We start from the raw sequence: 23,370 nt of genomic DNA, 5'->3' as shown, positions 1-23,370 counted from the left end.
ATTGAAGAAATGAATTATTAGAAATAGTTCGTTCGCTCTTTGTTTGTTTCTCTCTAACACCGAAATAGATATGTTACAAGGATGTTACAGGAATGAAGTGTTTATTAAGAAGCCATGGTTAGATTTTCTCGTTTAATGTTAACCCATTATTCTTTATTAAAAACAATAAGACCGTGTAGAGAAATTATTATTATATTTTATTTTCACAAACTATACACAAACGAGAATCGAATATTTTACTTAAATAAAAATCAAGAAAAAAATAAAAAAATAATGCAGTTCAAAGTTCATATCTGTAATAGCGGAAGTAGTAGTAGTAGTAGTACAGTAGCCTTTACTCTAAACTATAACTAATTGACCAAAGTGTGAAGGAGTGGTATGACCACTTTGCTTTCTCCTTCATCTACATCAATTGTCACTAGCTTACATTTAATATCGTCCAAGGAAACCTCGTGGCATGTATGAGTTAGGTCATTCATTTTGGTGCAAAATATATGCAACAGTGCTGAGTCGCACGGTTCCATGAAAAAGGAATGTTGCTTTACAAAATATTGACCATGCACAGTAATTCCATCAGAGGTCTGAACTGCACCGGCAAACTTCATGATGAGGTTGTTTTTTAACATGAACCATCCATCGCGGTCTCCCTTTCTGAGCATAAAATTGCTCCTAACTTGTAGGGTTACTCCACTTGCCTTGTTTAATATAACAGGACACTGGTGGGAATCCTGTTGAGAAGCCGAGTTGAGCTCGTTAACCATTCTAGCAAGCTCTTTGATGCGATTAATAACTTGTGGCATGATGTTGTTTCCTGTACGTATCATATGCTTTATAAGGTATAGTGCACTTTCATAAATGTATGTGGAATACTCATCCAACGAACCAAATCTACATACATCTTCATAAATATGTTTAAGATTGTGCACATTACTTGTAACGAAACAATCGCCGTAGAGCGTTGCATAGCTCCGTACAAATTTGAGCAGCATTTCATGTGCCAACTCATAGTGCTGTTTATGAGCTGGGGATGAAAAAATGGTCACGGCGCAGAAGAACAATTTGAAATGTTCATACGCTGCTTCTGGAAGCGTATGCTTCAGTGCCACGATGCTGGGGTAGTGCAAGAAATTCTTAAATTCGGCACCTTTCCAAAATTGAAGATATTTCAAGCTGCGCAGCTTTCGTGGCACTTCCAAAGGCAGCTTTACCGTTTCCATTATGCTTGATATAAAGCTTATATCATCCAGCGTCCACTTGTAATTTTTCCCAAAAGTGCCTTTTTTCCACGATCTCATCAAAAATCGCATCACTCCTAGATCGATAAGATGAAGTCGATCGGTAGTGGGTACATCATCGATTATATCAAAATATGTCAGGGCAATGAGTGGGGTGGAGTTTTTGCTATGGCTGTTATACCTTCCTGCCTTGAAATTTTTGGCGGTTCTCTTGGGTGCATCTACTCCCGAGAAGTGCATCCGATGCGTGCTACGGTCATACACAGTGTGCTCTGTGCACTTAAGGCAGGAATCGTAGCCGGTATGAGCAATTGCGCCTGCAAATAGAAATACATCATTTAAAGAAAGAAATGATCATTTACTACCGTCGTAATTTACCTTTGATGAAAGCACGTGCGGGAGTGTCGGCGATGATGGCGCGTACACGTATGGTTACCTTCTTCCCACCCAGCGTCACGCCCGCTGACTGCAATCGGTTCAGTTCTGCAACCAGCTGCCGAAGATAGTCCTCGGCACTCGCCGGTTTGGTTTTCCCACAAAATAGAGCAACAACAAACACAGGTGCCTGGGGTAGATCGGTCACGCGCATTAGAATTGGCCATAATTGTGTAGGCCCGCTGTTGTGTATGGGCAATCCGTCCATCGAAAAATCCAACCAAAGTGTAGAAGGGCCAGGTTGCATGGTGCTAAAAAAGAATTATACTACTGGTTAGACATTGATTTGCAAAATAGACACTATACATTTGCTTACGTGAAGTATGATTTGAGACAATTCGCTACGCCGTTGTACCAAAATTGGCCTCCTGCGATGTTTTTGATGTCGATAGACGTAGCAGTCGGTGTTTTTAATAAAGTCCTTGGATCCTTCGGCAGTTTGAATTTAGTTTCCTCTTTAAGCAAAGAGAGAAGCGAACCCACGGCATAATGCGAAATATTAGACGAAAGTGCCCAATGCCTAAGCTTCTCCTGAAACTGGACATTCCTGATATTCAGGCCTTCGTCGTCACTCCAGTCACTGTCGTCGTTTATGTCGCTGAAGGGATCATCTTCGTTGAAACTATCTGCTTTATCATCACTTTCTTCATCAGCCTCATGGGCATCCACAGGAATGCTTTCATCACTTTCTTGCGATTCCTGTGGCACGCTTTCTGGCAAAGTTTCATCCGCAGTTAGCGATGCATCTGGAGTAAACATGAATATAAAATTAATTTACATAAAAAATTTACAGCCAACTGTAAGGCATACCAAACGATGGAATGTGGGCCGATGTCGAAGGACGAGCGTTATCCTTACGCAGCTCGTTTTCCCATTCGGCATCAAACGCACGCATCCTTTTGTTGCGGTTGTAGTACAAACCGCCTGTATTGCGCCATCTCTTTGTCGCCATGGTAACAATGGATACTTTTAAATTTGCACTCGTTAATCTAACTCAAGATACTTTGATCACCTGCTTGCTACTAAAATTTTCCCCTTGGAATCAACCGAATCGTGAGGATGATGATCGTTCGTAGCCAATACCACCCACAGGAAAAACAAGGAGAAAGAAAACTCCCACACGTGCGAGAAAGAGCAGCAACAACCAAAGCTTTGAGCCGGTAGTATTGTGAGAATGCGACAGAATATCATCGCCTGTGAGCGAGAGTGAAACAGAAGTCATAACCATAATCTTCCCACCCATAATCAACAACCATAATTCGTGTGTGTGAGTTCGCCCCATACAAATGGCATAATTTTTATTTTCGCTTGGTCGAAAATCGCGGCGAAAACCCGATTTTGCGGCTGGGGTAGAAGATACAGCCAGTTTGTGGCCGTACGAGTTTGCGAGATCGTCGAGACCACGAATGCTAGTGACTGGAATTGGGTATCCACTAAGGGAAACATTGCCGATGAAGGCACGAAATGGCAGAAAGTACTGGAACTCAGCCCGACTAGCAGATGGTTCCGTGGCCCTGACTTTTTATGGGAGTCTGTCAGTGAGTGGCCAAACAATAAAAATCAAGCAGGAGAGACAGATGAAGAAATGCGCCATACTTTGCTTCATCACTCGATTAACACTTCGACTATCGAGTTCACTCGATTTTCTAAATGGCAAAGAATGGTAAGGGCTGTTGCGTATGTTTACCGCTTCTTTAATAACTGCCGAAAAGAAAGGACTAAGCAGCAAGGAGCGCTAACGCATGATGAATTGGAACGAGCTGAATACGCAATTTACAAGCAAGTACAGAAAGATCACTATGAGGATGATATAAGATTACTCGATAATAGTGAGCTACAAATACATCCGTGGAAACAGCCACTTAACAAAGCAAGTCCGTTGTACAAACTGAGCCCGTTAATCGACAAACAAGGAGTGCTGCGTATGAGAGGGAGGATTGATAAATGCGTATGGGTTGGCGATGATACCAAGCGACCAGTTATCATCCCAAATCAGCATTATGCAACCGGCCTGCTGATTAGTTGGTACCATCACAAATATCGACATGCCAACCATCAAACGGCGATTAACGAAATAAGACTCAAATACCATGTTCCACAACTTAAAGCCACTTATAACCCAGTAAGACGCTGTTGTCAATACTGCAAAGAGCGACGTGCCACACCACAGAATCCTGCAATGGGAGATCTCCCGCACCAACGGCTAGCTGCGTTTCAACATCCCTTCTCGTACACGGGTGTTGACTATTTCGGACCGATGGTAGTCGCAGTCGGAAGACAAACCGAAAAACGGTGGGGAGTGATTTTCACCTGTCTCACCACCAGAGGAATTCACATCGAGGTTGCGCATAGCCTCTCTACGTACGGACTCTTGCATTTTTGCTATCCGCAACTTCACAGCGCGGAAGGGAATGCCGTTGGAGTTCATTAGTGACCGGGGCACTAACTTTGTAGGTGCATCGCGAGAGCTCAAGGAAGCAGCGGCGCTGATTGATGCAGAACGTATGATGGCAGAATTTGTACAGCCTGGGACGAGATGGGTGTTTAACCCACCTGCCGCACCGCATTTTGGTGGGTCATGGGAATGACTCATCCAATCGATAAAAAAGACGCTTTCCTCCTTCGATCTTCCCCATCACCCTACCGACGAGCTGCTCCGGGCTAGGTTGAGTGAAGTACAGTTGATTGTGAATTCGCGACCCTTGACAGACATTCCGTTAGAAAATGAATCCGAGTCCCCAATAACACCAAATCACTTCATTTTAGGCAGCTCAAATGGAAGTAAGCCACTGTTGCCGTTTGACGATTCGATCCCTTTGATGCGTAAATCCTGGAAATCGGCACAACAGTTTGCAGATATGTTTTGGAAGCGATGGGTTTCCGAATACCTACCAACATTGACGAGACGGACAAAATGGCACCAGCCTACGAAACCAATAGCTGAGGGCGATTTAGTATTGATAGCGGACTCCAACAACCCACGAAACTGCTGGCCTAGAAGACGCATTGTGAAGGTGTGCCGAACGGCCGACAATCAGGTACGGCGCGTGACCGTACAGACTGAGAGTGGGATGATAGAGAGACCTGCGGTAAATATAGCTATTTTAGACGTCGGCACAACGTAGGTAAGCCACTGAGAGCGTCATACCGGGGGGGGAGAATGTTACATGTAACTGTGCCGACAAATCGCGTGCCTCTTTTATGGCACAGAGCGTTTCTACATACACCGAGAATGCAGCTGAGAAAATAACTGACAGCATGCTTTGACAGCGACTGACACCATTTTCGGTGAGAGAATTCTCCTCGGCATGCAAATAACGATGGAGCTGAGAAAAAATTGAATTGGCAGTTTATAGCGATCGATCAATTATAGTTTGCGTTTTTGCCGTCTAATAATCGTAGATATATTATTAAAAAGTAAAAGAAATTTTTTTGACTTCATTTAAGCGATTAAAATGGTTTTTTTCAACATCATTTTAAAAGTCTCATCTCGGCGCTTTTCAGAGCTTCTACACACGCCAGCGTGAGAAACCGGTTGTCAATTCTCTCACAGCCATCTCTCAGCTGCAGTCTCGGTGTATGTAGAAACGCTCACACGCAAACCAAAACAAACAGATAATGACAGGAGATAGGTGTAAACATCTCGGCTATCAAAGTCGATGTTCGAAATTCGGATATCGGGAAAAGGGCAACGTTCGCTGCGTAACGCGATGGCGCAACGGCCATCGCGGGAAGAAAGGGCTTAAATAGACCGTGCGCAGGATAATCGGCCTCTTTCAAAACTAGCGAACGACAAAGACCGCATTTTTAAAACTACAGTTACCAATTACATTCGGTCGAGCCGGTGTTTAATAAAGCACATTGTACGTTGGTGAAAACGGTCGTTATTTTTTCATATTCGCTATCGTCGAGGAGCCGACGAAGTTGCTTTCGCAACATACTTTGTGTTCTACTCTCTCGAGCTGTGTTGTGATCGTTCGAAACTCATCGCCAGAACGAATGCAATTTTCATTTGGGAAGGATTGGTGCCGGTAGATGCAGCGAAAATCATTAAGTGTTAATAGAAAATTGGTTAAATTAATCGTGAAAGATGTCAACGCAGGCGTAAATGCAGTTTGTTTTGTTCTACGGGTAAGTGTATGCATAAACAGAAGAATATTCCAACAGAATTTTATATTCTAACAATAATGCTGCTTTTAATGTTTTCTTATTCTTCTACAATGTTCCATCACACCTTGCTATTTCATTACCAAAGCTGCTGATAGAAGATCAAAGCAGATGGATAGGGCATACATAGTCGCTGTTTAATTTAAAATATCTTCGTGATCGGTAAGTTTTAAATAGTACTAGTTTTGTTCAACATTCTAATGCTTGATATATCTTTCATTCCTCAGGCATCAAACAGCAAGTGTTTTTCCTTCCAACAGCACCCGCCATCGGTGGATCAAACAGTTAATGATTTGTTCGCCCAGCACGCACCATCAAGAATTGAAATATTCCCGAATAGCTTTGTGAATAAAAAACTGCACACTTATTGTCGGATTTCCTGCAATTTTTAGGTCAGGCTACGCTCGCGGAAATGGTGGGTTCGTTGAGGAGATGGAAAGAAAGGGGGGAGTGAAGCTTAACCAAAAACGCGGCATTGAGAATGAGGGGAGGTGTGCTCAGGGTCACTCACGATGCTTGAAATAAAATGTTAACAAGCATCGATTTCAAGAATGCATGCCGCGCGACATTTTGCCAAGCGGGTTGATTTCAAGCATGCATGTCGCGCGACATTTTGCCAAACGGGTAGCGTGATCCACCGATGGCGCGTGCTGTTGGAAGGAAAAACACTTGCTGTTTGATGCGTCTGCCTGAAGAATGAAAAATAAATCGAGCATTAGAATGTTGAACAAAACTAGCACTATTTAAAACTTACCGATCACGAAGATATTTTAAGTTAAACGATGACTCTGTAACCTCGATTCACCTGCTTTGATCTGTTGTCAGGAGCTTTGGTAATGAAATAGCTAGGTGGGATGGAAAATGATAGAAGAATAGACCAACATTACAGGGTTTTACAAGTCAGAATAGAATGTCAGCAAAACAATTTCAGAAGCTCAAGATTCACTTTAGCTGTCAAGCGTTGTTGTTTCACCGCACCGATGCTATTTTCAATAGCGCAATTTGATTTTTAAATCGCTCAAGTTGTTTTTTTAGAGGCCTTTCGCATCGTTTTGCAAATTCAAACACTCATTTTTAGATTATATGATTGAGATCAATGCTTTTATTCATTTAAGCATTATATTTATGAAATAATACGTATTTATGGTAAAAATGGCGATTTTCTGTGCAAAACTTGTAACTTGTAAAACCCTGTAAAAGCAGCCCAGCAAGCAATGTTTACGTTATTGCGGCTGCTTTGAGCGACTTTCCCATAGATGCAACTCACGGACGGTATATTGGTGGTAGTGCGGTATCCCTCCAATGAGGGCCCGCCTTGCGCGCTACCGGTAGCCATCTACATTATTGTATTCAATTATCATTCTCTCTCATCCATTTCATCAGTCTATCTCGTTTCCCCGTAGAAGACGTTTGAATAAAACCGTTGGACAGCGGTTGCGGTGTAAAATGAATGAACATAATTTCTTCAATTCTCGATCGATTTTTACGAATTAATAGTATTACGATGATAATAGAGTGCTTTAACAAGGCAGCTGTGTATATATTGAGCATGAAAGTGTATTTCATCGGCATGGAAAGGGCGACCTAAATACAAGAAGAAGAAGGGAATATGAATGTTTGTACAAATAATAACCTGTATAAATGAAACCGTGTAAATTTTCTATTTAATCAAACCACGTAATTGGATTCGACCTTTGCTTTATATCATCATTGGGGAAGCCGAAGAATCCGGTGCCATTTCAGCATAGTTTGCTTCCACCGGTTCGATTCAAACGCCAGGAGCAGCACACACATCCCCATCCCCAACTAAACGTAGCGTAGGCGGTGGTGGTGGTTTGGTTTGCAATTCGTCTGCCTAGAGCTACCACCTAGATTGTTAACATTGGATGGTTCGTGACGAGATGTAGCTCCAGGAAGGAGCTTTCCATTGGTTCCTACGTCCCACCATCACAACCCGGATGGCTGAATGATCCATTTTTTACTCTTCGGAGGGCGTTTTACTTGTGAATGATTAGAGTTTCAAATCGTCATTCAATCCGCCACTGAGGAAGGGGAAAGATAAATGTGTAATAGAGAAATTAGTCTGAACTAGCCAAAAAGCATTTACAGAGGAAGGGGTAGGGGAAACATCCGCATTGCCGACACGCTTGACCTAATGCGTAGTTCCGGAAAGATCCTTACTCCGCTGCAGCATAATTTCATCAATGCGAGGGAACATTCCGTCTTACATCGACGCAGCGCTGCATCACCATCATCTGCTGCAACGTCATAACGGATGCATTGGTGCATTCGCGAAATCACGGCATCACCACCGCCCTCGCTGCGCCGGTATAATTGCCGAGCATCTCAGCTGCTACCCGCTTGGCAAAATGTCGCGCGACATGCATGCTTGAAATCGATGCTTGTTAACATTTTATTTCAAGCATCCTGAGTGACCCAGCGTGAGCGCTGAGCGCACCTCCCCTCATTCTCAATGCCGCGTTTTTGGGTAATCCTCGCTCCTACCCTTTCTTTCCTTCTCTTCAACGGACCCACCATTCCCGCGAGCGTAGACCGATCAAAAAATTCCAGGAAATTCGGACAGTAAGTGTGCAGTTTTTTATTCACAGTACTGTTTGGCAAAATATCAATTCTTGATGGGGCGTACTGGCGATAAAATCGTTGGCTGCTTGCTCCACCGATGGCGCGTGCTGTTGGAAGAGAAACACTTGGTGTTTGGTGAGTTTGCCTGAGGAATGAAAGATTAATCGAGCATTACCCGCTTGGCAAAATGTCGCGCGACATGCATGCTTGAAATCGATGCTTGTTAACATTTTATTTCAAGCATCGTGAGTGTCCCAGCGTGAGCGCTGAGCGCACCTCCCCCTCATTCTCAATGCCGCGTTTTTGGTTAATCCTCGCTCCCACCCTTTCTTTCCTTCTCTTCCAGTGGCGGATCTAACGGTAGGCGGACTAGGCGGTTGCCTGGGGCCTCGCCGATTTGGGGGCCCCGTAGATCGCCATTCTATAGTATGCCGTATGGACAGAGAACTAGCGACAAGGGCCCCCGAAAGGATGGCCGTTGGGGCCCCAAGGCTGGGGAAACATTTGCACCCCCCCCACCCCCCCGTCCCGTCAGCAAAAAAATTTGATCCAGTGACTGATGATCTAAGGGGCCCCCGACTGCTCAATCTCGCAACAGCACGTTTAGTGACGCTACCCCTCCCCCCCCCCCCCCCACACAACAACATTTACCATTTACAGGGGGCCTCAACACGTCATTCCGCCTAGGGCCCCCGATACCCTTAATCCACCGCTGTTCTCATCAACGGACCCACCATTCCCGTGAGCGTAGGCCGACCAAAAAATTTCCAGAAAATTCCTACACTTGCTGTTAGATGCGTTTGCCTGAGAAATGAAAGATATATCGAGCATTAGAATGGTGAACAAAACTACTACTATTTAAAACTTACCGATCACGAAGATATTTTAAATTAAACGGCGACTCTGTATGCCCTATCCATCTGCTTTGATCTGTTATCAGCAACTTTTTCTCTCTCTCTCTCTCTCTCTCTCTCTCTCTCTCTCTCTCTTCTCTCTCTCACTCTCTCTCTCTCTCTCTCTCACACACACACACACACACACACACACACACACACACACACACACACACACACACAAGAAGGCATGCACGCCTGCATGCACGTACGCATGCACGCAAGCGCAAGTGCGCGTTGCCGCACGCACCCACATACACACACACGCAATGTGGTATGAACCGTGTTTTTGTTACGCATATTTATTTGAATGAAAAGGAGAGGATTTGGATCACATTTAGAAGGGGGGGGGGGGGGGGGGTGGTCAGAATGGATGTGTGCACTGTGCATCTTTTTTTCAAATCCTCGAGAATTGGTCTGAGTAAATCATTTTTATTGCGATCGTAACATGTGCGGCACGCATCACTCGATTAGTCAAAACAGAATCTCGAATAGATTTCTCCATAAAAAATACCAATCGAGGAGACAGTCGCGCAAACTAGTCGCGGTGCAGTTCGGTTACAGTTTGTCCCAGTACCGCACAGCAAAGTATAAGTATTTTGTCCATAATTGTGTAATTGTTAATGTTTTTTTTAAATAAAAGATTCTGTTCAATCTCACTATTTCGGATAATTTATTTTCCGCGTTTCGGTGTAACCTTCAAACCTTTAATATTTACCAGCAGTTATTCGTTGTGCAGCAAAATTGGAAGAGAGAGTTTATTCGCGACATACACTGTTATTTATAAACTACTCGACCGAGCCGAACACTCGAAATTGAACGAAGAATGTTCGTGTTTCGTTAAGCACGATATGAAGTGACAGGGCTGTGCCTGAACATCCTCTCCCCCTTGACGCAAGTCAACAAACAAAACAAAAACAATCAAAATAAACATAAATTAGGTGCATGTGCTCTCGTCGGCCTCTGCCACAGGTAAGATACAAATTTTTGTTATCGGACGAGTTACGATACCTTTTGATGTTTTCAGTGTTACTACCCGTGTCAGCTTGTCGTCTCCGGTGTGCACATGCACAATACGTGCGAGTGGCCAACGGGTTGGGGGGAGGAAATCATCCTTCAGGATGACCAGTCTGCCAGGTAAGATGCTGTCGTTCCTCTTCGCCATGGTGTTATCACGTTGCATCTCTTGCAGGTATTCCGTCGTCCAGTGCTTCCAGAAGCGCTGTACCATTACTGCCACTTCTGCAAGTCGCTGAGGGTACAGGAACGAAGATGGGTGTAGTCCGGCTCGGGGACAGCATGCATCGATGTGCCCACGAGGAAATGCGCTCGGGTAAGTGCCGATAGCTCGTTAGGGTCGTCTGACATAGGTAGGAGAGGACGCGAGTTCATCGCCGCCTCAATCTGATGTAGGACAGTTGTGTAGCCTTCGTAGGATAGTCGCGTGCTGCCTAACTGCCCAAAAAGGTGTCGCTTGGTGGTCTTCACAGCTGCTTCCCACAATCCGCCGAAATGTGGTGCCTTGGGAGGGGTGAAGTGCCAATTGATGCCGCGGTTAGTGCAATCTGTCACAATTAGATGTAGCTGCTGTTCATCGCGAAACATTTCGAACAGCTCGTGAAGCTCCCTCGCCGCGCCTTCGAAGTTTTTCCCGTTGTCCGAATGTATGTGTGCCGGTAAACCGCGTCGTGCTGTGAATCTGTGTAATGCAGTAAAAACCAGCAGTAGTTAGATCACTTACCAGCTCCAAGTGTACGGCCTTAGTGGAAAAACAAACAAACACGCAGAGGTAGCATTTTCCCGGGGCGGCTCGTTTATGGGGCTGGCTTCAGGTATAATGGGCCGGCGTAATCCATTCCGGTAACACTAAAAGGCCGGCTGGGAGTGATGCGCTGCGCTGGAAGCTGTCCAAGTTGTTGCTGTTCAAGTGTCGGTCGCTGTCGAATGCACCGAAAACAATTCTGCACAATGTGCTTAACAAGATGCCTTCCATCTAACGGCCAAAACTCTTCGCGAATTCGAGATAAGAGCAGCCTTCCTCCTCCATGACGAAGCACCTGAAACAGGATGCTTCGCTTGGTAGGGAAGTTGAGATAGCCGTAAACGTCCCCCTACACGGATAATCCCTTGTTCGTCAAGGAATGGACTTAGTGCACGTAAAGGTGATTGCCTCATGACTTCGTTTCCCTTTTTGAGCTGCCCGAGTTCAGCTGAAAATGCATCCTGCTGTGCTAGGCGGCTTAACACAGTGTTTGCTGTTTCCATGTACTCGGGTGTGACGATTAAAGGTGCGGGGTGCTGTGCTGCTGTTCGCTGAGTGCGTGCCCTTTCCTTAGCGTTACGTGTGAAGCGAATGCAGTATGATACGATACGCAGCAATCGCTTGTAGCTAGAACACAACGCAAACCAAGTGTGATTAGTGGTTGTGTTTACAACGGCAGCACTCACCTGGCGAATCTCTAGATTCGTTTCGTTGGCTGGTTCCGGGTTAGAGTTGGGCCAGATGGAAGCGGGCAAAGATAGCCAATCCGGACCGAAGCTCCACAGTTTGCTTTTCAGGAAATCAGCGGCTGACATACCTCGTGAAACCAGATCAGCAGGATTAGACGCGCCGGGTACATGTCTCCACTGCCGCGGGTGTGAGTAATGCTGCACTTCAGATACCCGGTTAGCCACAAACGTTGCCCATGTGTTGGGTGTGGCGCTGATCCAGGTTAAGGTGATGGTGGAATCCGAACAAAAGAAAGATTCTGCAACGTTGATCCCCATCGCCTTCTTTACTCGGTGATGCAGGTGTGCTCCTAATACAGCAGCGCATAGTTCAAGGCGGGGTAGTGTGACGCGCTTGAGCGGTACCACACGCAATTTGGAAGAAAGCAACGTTATGCGAATCTGCCCACCTTCGCCTTCACAACGCGCATAAATGCAGGCTCCATATGCAGCCTCCGATGCATCACAGAAGGTATGTAGCTGAATACGCGCACCAGGTAGAAGCGCATAACGACTAACCTTGAATTCAAAGATGAGTTGCCAATCCTCTTGTATTGTTTTCCATTTCTTACAGATAGTATCTGGAACATACTCGTCCCAACCAGCTTTCTGCAACCATAATTCCTGCATCATCATCTTGGCCCGAATGACAATCGGGGAGATCAGGCCCAGCGGATCGAACATGCGAGCTACGTTGGATAGAATGGATCGCTTTGTCGGAATGGACACATCACTGGATATTGCGGATTCGAAGGATAAAACGTCATGCTCTGGCTCCCATGAAACACCAAGAGCCTTTACCGTCTCGTGTGGTAAGAATTGCCGCGCTGACTGTGTGCCGATTTGATCCGCATTTAAACCGGCGAGCACCTCGAGCTGATTGGATGTCCACTTTCGAAGCTCGAAGCCGCCTTTGGCGAGGAATTGAGAAAGCTCGATTCGCAACTGGCGAGCATTTCCGATGGAATCAACACCACCGATGAAATCGTCAACGTAGAAGTTAGTTTTCAAGGCAGCTGCAGCATTGGGACAAGAGGCGCCCTCAAAAGTATTGGATGTTGCTGGCTGAGAGGTAGATGCTGATCCACTCACGACCCAGCCAAATACGCTCTCCATCAGGACTGGTAGATTCGATGACATTTTATATTGCGCCCCGCTTACAAAGAACGTGTGATAGTGCCGGGCACCGAGAATAATGTCGATCGGTGCCGACTTCTCGAAATGGGGGTCGGCGAATATGATATGTGGCGGTAATTTCCAGCCGCTGGTGGGCACATCATGTGCAGGCAGGTCAGCAATAAGCTTCTCGACTATCAAAAACTCAACGTTAATCGCATAAGGGCTCGCTCTAGATGATACCGTGGTGCGCATTGATTTCCGCACCGGGGTGGACGATTGACCAGCACCAATCAGCGTGATATCGACCGTGCCCGATTTGATACTTAGCCGGTTAGCAAAACGGCTACTCATCAAATCTGGCAGGGAGGCACTATCTAAAAGTGCGCGTGCAGGATGCATTATGCCATGTGCATCAACAATGTTTACTAGTGCAGTTTGAAGCAGAACTTGTTCCGTTGTTTGCCTCAATGCTGCTGCATAAGTGCGTTGCGTGTTTGCCGTGTGATCGTCAGTGTTGTGTGTGTTGCGTACGGAAGCATTTTGCGCAGCTGACGTGTTCGCAGTGGAAAATGTGCCGTAATTTTGTGAAGAGTGTAAAAGCGAGTGGTGTGTTGAATTGCAGTGTCTGCACTTGTATTGCGATGAGCAATCACGCACACGGTGATTGTCGCGCAAGCAATTCAAGCACAATTTCAGTGTCATTGTGTTTCGGTACCGTTCCACCGGTGACATTTGCATGAAACGGGGGCATTTTGTTAAATTGTGATCGGAGTGGCATAAAGGGCATGTGCGTGTGTCGTGTGATGTTTACGGAAAGCTTGCTAAGCGCATAGGCGGAGCATGTTTATGTGCATAGTGCGTTTGGTTCATGGTAGAGGGAGCTTCGTTAATGTTTACCTGTAGGGTTTCCAACATTCGCATACGGCGCTGTAAAAATGCGATTAATCCTTCGTAACTAGGATTTTGGCTAGTTTAGGCATTTTCCTCCCAATCTCTTAATGATGAGATAGGCAATTTTGTGCACATTAAGTGTTCTAACAAGCAGCTCCATGCCTCCGTTTTTTCGCCTAGATGATTGAGCGTTTTTTGTGACGCTCGAACTGGAACGCACAACATGGTGAAGGGTTGATGCACTCTCCTTCTTAACGGTGGCCATACCAAAAAGTGCTTAAAGATGCCGTTTCTTTAATAAATACTCATTCGAGTGTCGTTCGGTGAGCATTTGCCAGGCTAGCTCGTAATTGGCTGCGCTAATCGTGATTGCTTCGATCACCTTTGCGGTCTCGCCTTTCACGGAAGCTCGTAAATAATGAAACTTTTGTATCGGTGGTAGTTCTATATTTTCGTGAATTAATCCCTCAAAAGTGTCCCTATACGTGAGCCATTGCATGTAATCACCATCGAACTCAAGAAGTGAGATGGTGGGAAGCTTTATCCCTGCCAACGGGTTAGTGTTTGGTGTTGTGCTTGCGGATCGCGGAGCGTGCACCCGTTTAGCCTTCAAATGGGCTTCAAGGCGTATTAAACGCGAGCCAAAATCGTCTCGTAACGCGGCATTGTGACTTATCACTTCCTCGGTGGCCGCCGCATCTACCAATTTGGCCTGAATTGCTTCCAAATCGACGGAAAGCTTCTGGACCTTTGCAATGCGAATGTTGATTTCGATTGCATCCCGTTCCAGGTCAAATTCTGCCAAAAACTGTTCGTGCTTAGCCAATACTGCTAGTAAAACTGTCCTTCTGGACGACAAAACGTTTATCGGAGCAGTCATAGTGCGGTTTGACAAAAACGCTAAATTTCGCGGACACAGTGAACTTGGTCGATTGTGAGGCGACTAAAGCACAGTTACACGCGCGCAAACAGTGATTATCGCGAGAATAATTAAAATTCAGAAAACCAGATTCGTCTTAATCCTGGTCACGGCACCAATGTTCAATCTCACTATTTCGGCTAATTTATTTTCCGCGTTTCGGTGTAACCTTCAAACCTTTAATATTTACCAGCAGTTATTCGTTGTGCAGCAAAATTGGAAGAGAGAGTTTTTTCGCGACATACACTGTTATTTATAAACTACTCGATCGAGCCGAACACTCGAAATTGAACGAAGAATGTTCGTGTTTCGTTAAGCACGATATGAAGTGACAGGGCTGTGCCTGAACAGATTCATTTATGTAACTTGAGTAAGAGTATGTTGTATTTCATTAAGTTCAAACTTTAAAGGTTATGTTATTCGTGTTCAAAAATTATCTGTTGCGCTGACCACTTCGGCGCAATTTTCCTGATTAAGACAACTCTGGGCGTATCGAAGTTTGTCTTTAAAAAATTTAGCCACCAATGCCTCGTTTACGGACACATACCGGTTGCTACACAATGCTTGGAAAAACTTCACCACCTTTCTTCGCTCTCGTAGTGGATGTTTCTGCTTCTTGCCCGTGCCAGTCCAGGAACACTGTGCTTGGAACTGTCTGCTGAAGATCAAATCCTTTGCTTCAAAGAGTCTGGCGTTAGATTCCTCTGTGGTAATGCGATTGTTCGCCCATCTTAACACACTTTCGAAATATGCTCGATCTGCCAGCTTATCATCAAATTCCACCAACTCTTCTACGCTGTCTAACTTGTTGAATTGGAAATTCTCGTCATCTGTTGTCCTCGAGCGTCCGCACACGCTGTTTTTGACGTCATCCAAAGTCACCTAGAGCCAGTAGCGGGTTTACAGTGTCGGGGGCCCTAAGCACTAAGAATTGTTGAGGCCCCTTTGTACATGATTACCTGCATCCGTCTTTGATTAAGTAATATTTCAACTTAAATTTTGTTGCTGCCGGGGGAGGGGGGGGTGCTTAGGGCTCGTTTAGCGCGGGACCCCAACGTCCATCACCCACGGGGCCCTCCTTACTATTACAGTGCCATATTCTATCAACTGATATGGATAATGTACTAAACATTCCGGGGCCCCTCATTGACGGGGCCCCCCGCAATTGCTTACTTTGCTTACCGTTAAATACGCCACTGCCTAGAGCAGTGAGATATCTTTGTCTCGCCGAGTTAACCGCTTTTCTAGCTGTATGACTGTAGCTGATCGACCTTCTGGAACAGCAATGTGACGAGGTTGGATGTCCAATTCATTGGTTCCGTTTTGGAAAATTCGGCCAGATCATGATTTGATAGTGACGCTGGCTCCAAAGTCGGTGCTGCTTCAAGGTCAACCACGGTAAATCCCGAAACAGTAGAAGGTGCAGCTCGACACGTGGCTGAAGCTGATGACGACGGTGATTTTGACGGTCCATCTGAAGATGATGATGGTTGGGACGGTGCATCTGATGATGATGATGATGGTTTTGGCGGTCTAGCTGAAAGCTTTAGCGGTCTAGCTGTTGATGATGATGATGGTTGGGACAGTGCAACTGATGATGATGATGGTTTTGGCGGTCTAGCTGAAAGCTTTAGCGGCCCTTTGATGATGATGGTGGTTTTGGCGATGCAACTGATGATGATACTAGCTTTAGCGGCCCTGTTGATGATGATGGTGGTTTTGGCGGCAATGTTGATAATGATGCTGGTTTTGGTGGTGCAACTGATGATGATACTAGCTTTAACGGCCCAGCTGAAAGCTTTAGCGGCCCAGCTGATAAATTTAACGGCCCAATTGATAACGATGGTGGTTTTGGCGGCCCTGTTGATGATGATGGCGGTTTTGGCGGTGCAACTGATGATGATGATATCTTTTGCGGCCCAGCTGAAAGCTTTAGCGGCCCAGCTGATAGGTTAAACGGCCCAGTTGATGATGATGGCGGTTTTAGCGGTGCAGTTGATGAAGATAACTTGAGCAGTCTAGCGGATGATGATGGTTTTCTGTGCATTGTCTCATTAATCGTCGACCCCATTCCAGCTGATGGTGATGCATGCTGTTGTGCCCATAACGGTTTTGCTGGCACTGCTGACGTTGATGGCTGTTCTATTGGTGGGAGTAAGACGCGGATCCCTGGCTGTAGTGGTATATCGAACTCAGTTGCTGACCAAGTTGACGAATTTGTTATGCTATCACTGCCGGTTTCCGCTGCTCGCTCCTTGAATCCGGTCCTTGACGACATGGTAGCTTCAAATGAGTCTGAAGCTTCTAACACACACACTCACCCACCTTAATGCAAGGACAGGGTTAGAGAGGCAAATGATATGGAAATTTGCACCCGTTCCCCGCAACGGTGCGGAATGCGTATTTAAGCACGGGTATGTTTTGCGAATTCTCCCTCTTCCATTTTCTTCCGTCCGTTCCAAAGAACACAAAGTAAATGGCACTATGTACAAATGTTGATCATATGGTCAAAATAAAGTATAATGGAATTTATTTTACTTCCGATAAATTGATTTTATTCTGATTTACATTTCAAATATTGTTATCAGCCTAGTTGTTAACGTTTAAAATTTTGATGAAGTGAAAACATCATTGGGGCCCCTCCGTTTGAAATTCGTAGGCTGAAATTTCAGCCTGTCAGCTGTTTGCATTGTATAGCAGTTTTCGAGCAGCTATCTAATTGAGTATAATATATAGGTGGGCTTATCCCAAGGTGTATGAATTTATAAGGCTGATTTTTATCGCTTCTGCTTCTGAATGAAGATTTTAAGAGTGTTTTGAGTATTCGTCAAGCCTCCAGAAAGCTTGTTTGAGCAAAAGTTTTCACCCGTTCTGCCAAAAAGTGATATTCAAATTTGGTTATTATTATTATTATTATTATTATTATTATTATTGTTGGAAACATTTGTAAGGTTCCCACATCTGTCAGACCAGGCGATGTTTTGATCCGGTTCAAAACATATAAAAAGGGAGAAAAACCGCGAAGTCGGCCCTTAACGACAAAGCGAGCAAGTGTACAAACGATTATAAGAGAGAGAATAAAAAACACTGATTTTTTGGCACTGCGTAGAAGTAGCCTAAAGAATTTAATTCTCTCACTTTTTTTACACGGGAAGCAAACGTTTTCCAACATTCCAAAAAATTATTTGTTTAACAGTTTACAAGCTAATTCGTCGCGACTCGTATAACCGAATCGATAAAGTACCAGTACTGCAGCACTGCCTCAAAGGTACTGCGTTAGATATAGTCGGTCACTTGTTACTGTTTCCGGAAGGTGTGAAAGCGGCTATTAACACTTTGAAAGCTCGTTTTGGAAGGCCGGATTTGATTGTGGATCGGACGGTGGAGAAAATAAAAATGATGGCAGCACCCAAAATGGAACGACTAGATACCGTTGTTGAGATCTGTTTTGCGGTGAAAAGGTTGATAGCGACGGTGCAGGCTTCTGGATTGGTGGATTACATCCACGACGTTATGCTGCTGAAGGAGCTGGTAAAAAAGTTACCACCTGTACTGTGTATGGAATGGGCACGACTCCGAAAGCGATTGCGATCAGTGAACTTGTACCAGTTCGGAATGTGGATCGGCGAGCTTGCGGATGATCTGTGCGCGGTTATCGACATGCCCGAAGCCAGCACGGAGCAAGCTGAGAGGAGCGCACCACCCGTGCGTCATAATGTGCAACGGCATGCGCCACATCGACCCACGCCAATGCAGCCTCACCGTACCGTTCCATATGTACGTACTACTCCAGCTTACTGCAACGCCGTGGTACTCCAGGATGAGTCCAGCAGCGGTGTACCTTCATCGAGTAGCCACCCGGAGTCATCGTCGTGTATCCTCTGTGGGGGGACGTGCGTGTCGTTGCGCGTCTGTGAGAAGTTTCTCAGGACTACGGTAGCTGCCAGGAGGGCGTTCATCAACGAACGCAAACTGTGTCGCAGATGTCTCGAATACCACAACGGAAGATGCAACATCACAACTCCTTGTGGCGTAGATGGGTGCAGTATCTTGCATAATTCACTGCTGCATCAGGAAGGCACCCATGGTAAATCCGGTATGTCTAATGAAGCAAATAATAATTATTTTAATACACATTCAGGAGTGAACGAGAGCGTGCTGTTGAAGTACGTACCAGTGACGCTGTACGGGCCACGAGGAAAGGTGGAAACATTCGCTTTCATCGACGATGGCTCAACGTCAACGTTTATGGACCATGGGTTGATGGACGAACTTGGTCTTGAAGGCACGCCCCACCCTATCCAGCTTCATCGGACCGGTGACGCTACGAGAGAGGAAAGGGACTCGGTGCAGCTCTCGGTTAAAATATCGGGTAGACAGGGTTCGGCCACGCCGTATCTGCTAACCGATGTTCATACCGTGAAGGAATTGGCTCTCCCGAGACAATCGGTCAACACTTCCCAGCTTGCGGCAAAATATCAGCACCTACGGGGACTTCAGCTGCCGTCGTATGCGGATGCAGCACCACGCATCCTCATAGGGATAGACAATTGCATCCTTGGGCGTTCGTTGAAATGCTTTGAAGGGAAATGGGGGCAGCCGATCGTCTCAAACACTCGCCTAGGATGGGTAGCGTATGGGCCCTGTCCGATAGCGACCAATACACCAGGAGTTTCTTTGCAAGCTTTCCAAACACGGGCACGCGAGAGTTCCGTCGATCTCGTGACTGTTGAGTTGAATGCACGATCTTCGCCGCGAATCATTGACGTCAAAAGTGCAGAGCGTAGAAAGGTCGAAATTAGGGAACCAATTCGAGTGACAGCGGTACCGTGTATAGAAATGCGTTTCATAGAAAACACGGTATTTGGTACTTCGCCGCGTTGTACATATCTGAGGAAAGGCAGGATTGTTGTCTTAGACGGTTCACCAGGATGTAGTAGAAAACACTATACTCACTTGCCAATAGAGACGGTCAAAGAAGACGGTAAACAGGATAAACACCGGAGCGCCGATAACAATGCGGATTTGATGAATGTGGTGCGGTTGATTGAAGATAGTTACACGCATCGAAATCTTACTCGAATAGGCAGAATAGATTCGGAAAGGTCGAAGCGAATTACGAAACCACCAGCTGAAAAGAATAAGCGAGATAATTAACTGAACCGCGTATGAACTTACCTTTAGAAGCGTCGGCCGGGTAGAACCGCGTGTATGCACATTTCATTGTAGCGCGGAAGTAAACAAAGCAACGGAACAAGAGTCTGACAGATATGCGAGAGTGCGACAGCGATAGCTTCTCAATCGGGGGGACAATGGGGCCCTTTCCGTTTGAAACTCGTAGGCTAAAATTTCAGCCTGTCAGCTGTTTGCATTGTATAGCAGTTTTCGAGCAGCTATCTGAGGGAGTTTAATATACAGGTGGGCTTATCCCAAGGTGTATGAATTTACAAGACTGATTTTTATCGCTTCTGCTTCTGAATGCAGATTTTAAGAGTATTTTGAATATTCGTCAAGCCTCCAGAAAGCTTGTTTGAGCAAAAGTTTTCACCCGTTCTGCCAAAAAGTGACATTCAAATTTGATTATAAAAAATGCTATGTGACCACCTGGACTACATACACTTTGATTCCAGATTCGATCACCTGATTTCTTTAATGCACCTTGGGAAAAATGTAAACAACACCGTGTTTTCGAGCAGGTACTCGAATCTAATTCTAGCTTTTAGGCTAAAATTTTCTAGACTGAAAATCGCAGGCTAGTTTTTTGTGTGGTTTTGTATGGATTGTTTACATGATTTCAGCCTCCAACTGTCAAACTCCATACAAAAAACTAACTAGAATCGTGAAGGCCCCCAATTTTGGAAACATTTGTAAGGTTCCAACATCTGTCAGACCAGGCGATGTTTTGATCCGGTTCAAAACATATAAAAAGGGAGAAAAACCGCGAAGTCGGCCCTTAACGACAAAGCGAGCAAGTGTACAAACGATTATAAGAGAGAGAATAAAAAACACTAATTTTTTGGCACTGCGTAGAAGTAGCCTAAAGAATTTAATTCTCTCACTTTTTTTACACGGGAAGCAAACGTTCTCCAACAATTATTATTATTATTATTATTTATTTCGAAAGTTATCCAGCTGGCATAAGCTTACATAACTTACTTACTTCTATAGTTAATGCTAAAGAACAGTGCTAACAAAAACGCATAAAAAACATAACAAGTTTAACTGACAATCAACCAAATAAAAATAAAAAACAACATAAACTGTGGAAGCGTCGTATTAAGCTATGTAAAAAGGTCCGTAAATTGTTTAAGTTTGAGTTCAAGTCGACATTGTTTCCTAGCGAGTTATAGGCACTTATCATTTTTAATAAAAGATCGTTAGATCCAAAATTAGTCGATCTGAATTCTATGTTAAATAATGTCCTGGTTCTTAACATTCTACTGGGGGCCTGAAAGTTCAATTTACTCAGAATTGACGGGGCGTCTAAAGATCCGCTAACAAGTTTGTGTATAAATAAGCACTGTGCCGTCTTTCTTCTATGTTGCAGAGGTTCTAGTCCAAATAACAGGCACCTTGTACGGTAAGAGGGACAAACAGAATTACGAGACCACGGGAGACGGTAAAACAATGAACGAGTGAGCTTGCGTTGAACCGATTCTAGCCTATCTATTAAATATTGCTGTGTCGGAGTCCAAATAATACTAGCGAATTCTAAGGTAGGACGGACAATTGCACAATACAGAGCTTTTATACTGAATGGATCTTTGAAGTCTTTCGCAACACGCAAAATGAATCCTAACAAACGGAAGGCTTTTGAAAGTATTGCTTCATAGTGGTTCTGTAACGTTAGTCTGCTATCTAAATGAACGCCTAAATCGCGAATCACATTTTTACGCGGCACTGATCTATCATCAATTTTATAATCGTAAACAATGGGGGTTCTTTTTCTAGTGTAGGATATAACAGAGTATTTAGATATGTTGAGACGCATACAATTTGAATTACACCATGAGTTAAATCGAGTTAAGCAGTTTTGAAGAGTAAAACAATCGGTTTGATCTGATATCGGTAGAAACATTTTCATATCATCTGCATAAAACAATTTTTCGCAATCTGGTATAACATAAATAACATCGTTTATGAAAATGTTAAAAAGAATAGGTCCGAGAATACTGTCTTGTGGAACCCCGGACGTGTTGGTGAATGGTGCAGATATAGAGGAGGAAATATTCACTGTTATATACCTATCACTTAAATAACAGGAGAGCCAATGAAATAGCGCCCCATTTACTCCGTAGCTTGATAGTTTTGAAAATAGCATTGAGTAATTTACGGAGTCAAAGGCAGCACTGAAGTCGGTGTAGATTACGTCTACCTGTTTACCATTGTCCATTGCAGGATAGCAGGTGCTCAATAAAGAGAGAAGGTTTGTTTCAATTGAGCGGTTGGGTAGAAAGCCGTGCTGATCATTGGAGATTATATTTTTAAAACCACTTGATAGGTGTTTCGAAATGGTGATCTCAAAAATTTTGCTGACTGCACATAACATATAAAAACCACGGTAATTACATATGTCATTTCTATTTCTATTTTTTGTAAACCGGGAACATGAATGAAGATTTCCATGCTTGAGGGAAGCATTTCTGCTGCAAAGACTTGTTGAACAATGTGGTCAAGACAGGAGTTAAAGCATCTCTGCAGCGTTTGAAAATAGCACTGGGTATAGCGTCAGGCCCAGTAGCGAATGAAAGCTTCAACTCGTTGATAGCCGAGGCAATGTCAGCTTCAGACTAGTGGTGGGAGCTCGGAATCGGACATACCCGATTCCGATTCCGTGTTGGGGATCAATTCCGGAGCCGATTCCGATGCTGGAATCGATTCCGATTCCGGAGCCGATTCCGGAGCCGATTCCGGAGTCGATTCCGGAACCGATTCCGGAGCCGATTCCGGAGCCGATTCCGGAACCGATTCCTATTCCGGAGCCGATTCCGGAATCATCTTTGGAGCCGATTCTGGAATCATCTTTGGAGCCGATTCCGGAGTCGATTCCGATTCCGGAGCCGATTCCGGAATCGATTCCGGAAACTGATTCCGGACCTACTAGCCGGAATTGATTCCAGAAAACTGCGGAGCTAGCCGGAATCGATTCCGACAAAAACTTAATTTTTCCCATCACTACTTCAGACAGAACAGGAAGAGGAATGTCGGCAGCATCAGGTATATGGTTGGACGTAACAGCATTAGTGACTGGTGGCGAGTTACTCACGTATGTTGATGAAAAGTAATCAGCAAATGCTTGACTGATTTCAACATTACCGGTGTACGACCTTCCATTCAGAAGCATCATTGATGGAAGTCTGTTACTATCTCGTTTTTGTCGAGCAAAACTAAAAAACGTTCTTGGATCCCTTTTAAATCGGATTTCTATTTTTCTTACGTAGTTGGCGTAGGCTCGGCGATTAAATGTCTGGTACAGACGGGCAGCTTTAATAAATATTCTTCTATTGACCTCGTTCTTATGTTGACGGAACATTTTATGGAGTCTTTTTTTCTGTTTTCTCAAGTCTTTTAACCGTGAGTTAGACCAGGGTGGCTTGGTTGGGGTCCGATAACGAGGGACAAACTGATCGTAAAAGCT

General features: G+C 44.8%; 2 protein-coding genes across 2 annotated transcripts; one reads left to right on the top strand and one right to left on the bottom strand.

Annotated features, from left to right (window-relative positions):
- Positions 1–313: 313 nt before the first annotated feature.
- Positions 314–4,934, bottom strand: LOC120903993. Its single transcript, XM_040313686.1, has 5 exons — positions 4,563–4,934; positions 2,481–4,500; positions 1,987–2,416; positions 1,614–1,921; positions 314–1,552 (listed from the first exon to the last, which is right to left on the bottom strand). Exons 2-5 carry the CDS (start codon positions 2,620–2,622, stop codon positions 351–353), a joined length of 2,082 nt encoding a protein of 693 aa, XP_040169620.1. The 5' UTR covers positions 2,623–4,500; positions 4,563–4,934; the 3' UTR covers positions 314–350.
- Positions 4,935–11,897: 6,963 nt separating this feature from the next.
- On the top strand, positions 11,898–13,224 carry LOC120904387. The gene is made up of 2 exons (XM_040314325.1): positions 11,898–12,275; positions 12,378–13,224. Exons 1-2 carry the CDS (start codon positions 12,237–12,239, stop codon positions 12,648–12,650), a joined length of 312 nt encoding a protein of 103 aa, XP_040170259.1. The 5' UTR covers positions 11,898–12,236; the 3' UTR covers positions 12,651–13,224.
- Positions 13,225–23,370: the final 10,146 nt, after the last annotated feature.

Source organism: Anopheles arabiensis, chromosome 3, assembly GCF_016920715.1.
Source record: "Anopheles arabiensis isolate DONGOLA chromosome 3, AaraD3, whole genome shotgun sequence".
NCBI lineage: Eukaryota > Metazoa > Arthropoda > Insecta > Diptera > Culicidae > Anopheles > Anopheles arabiensis.
Note: the sequence above shows the minus strand (reverse complement) of the source record. Positions and strands in the feature narration are given on the sequence as shown.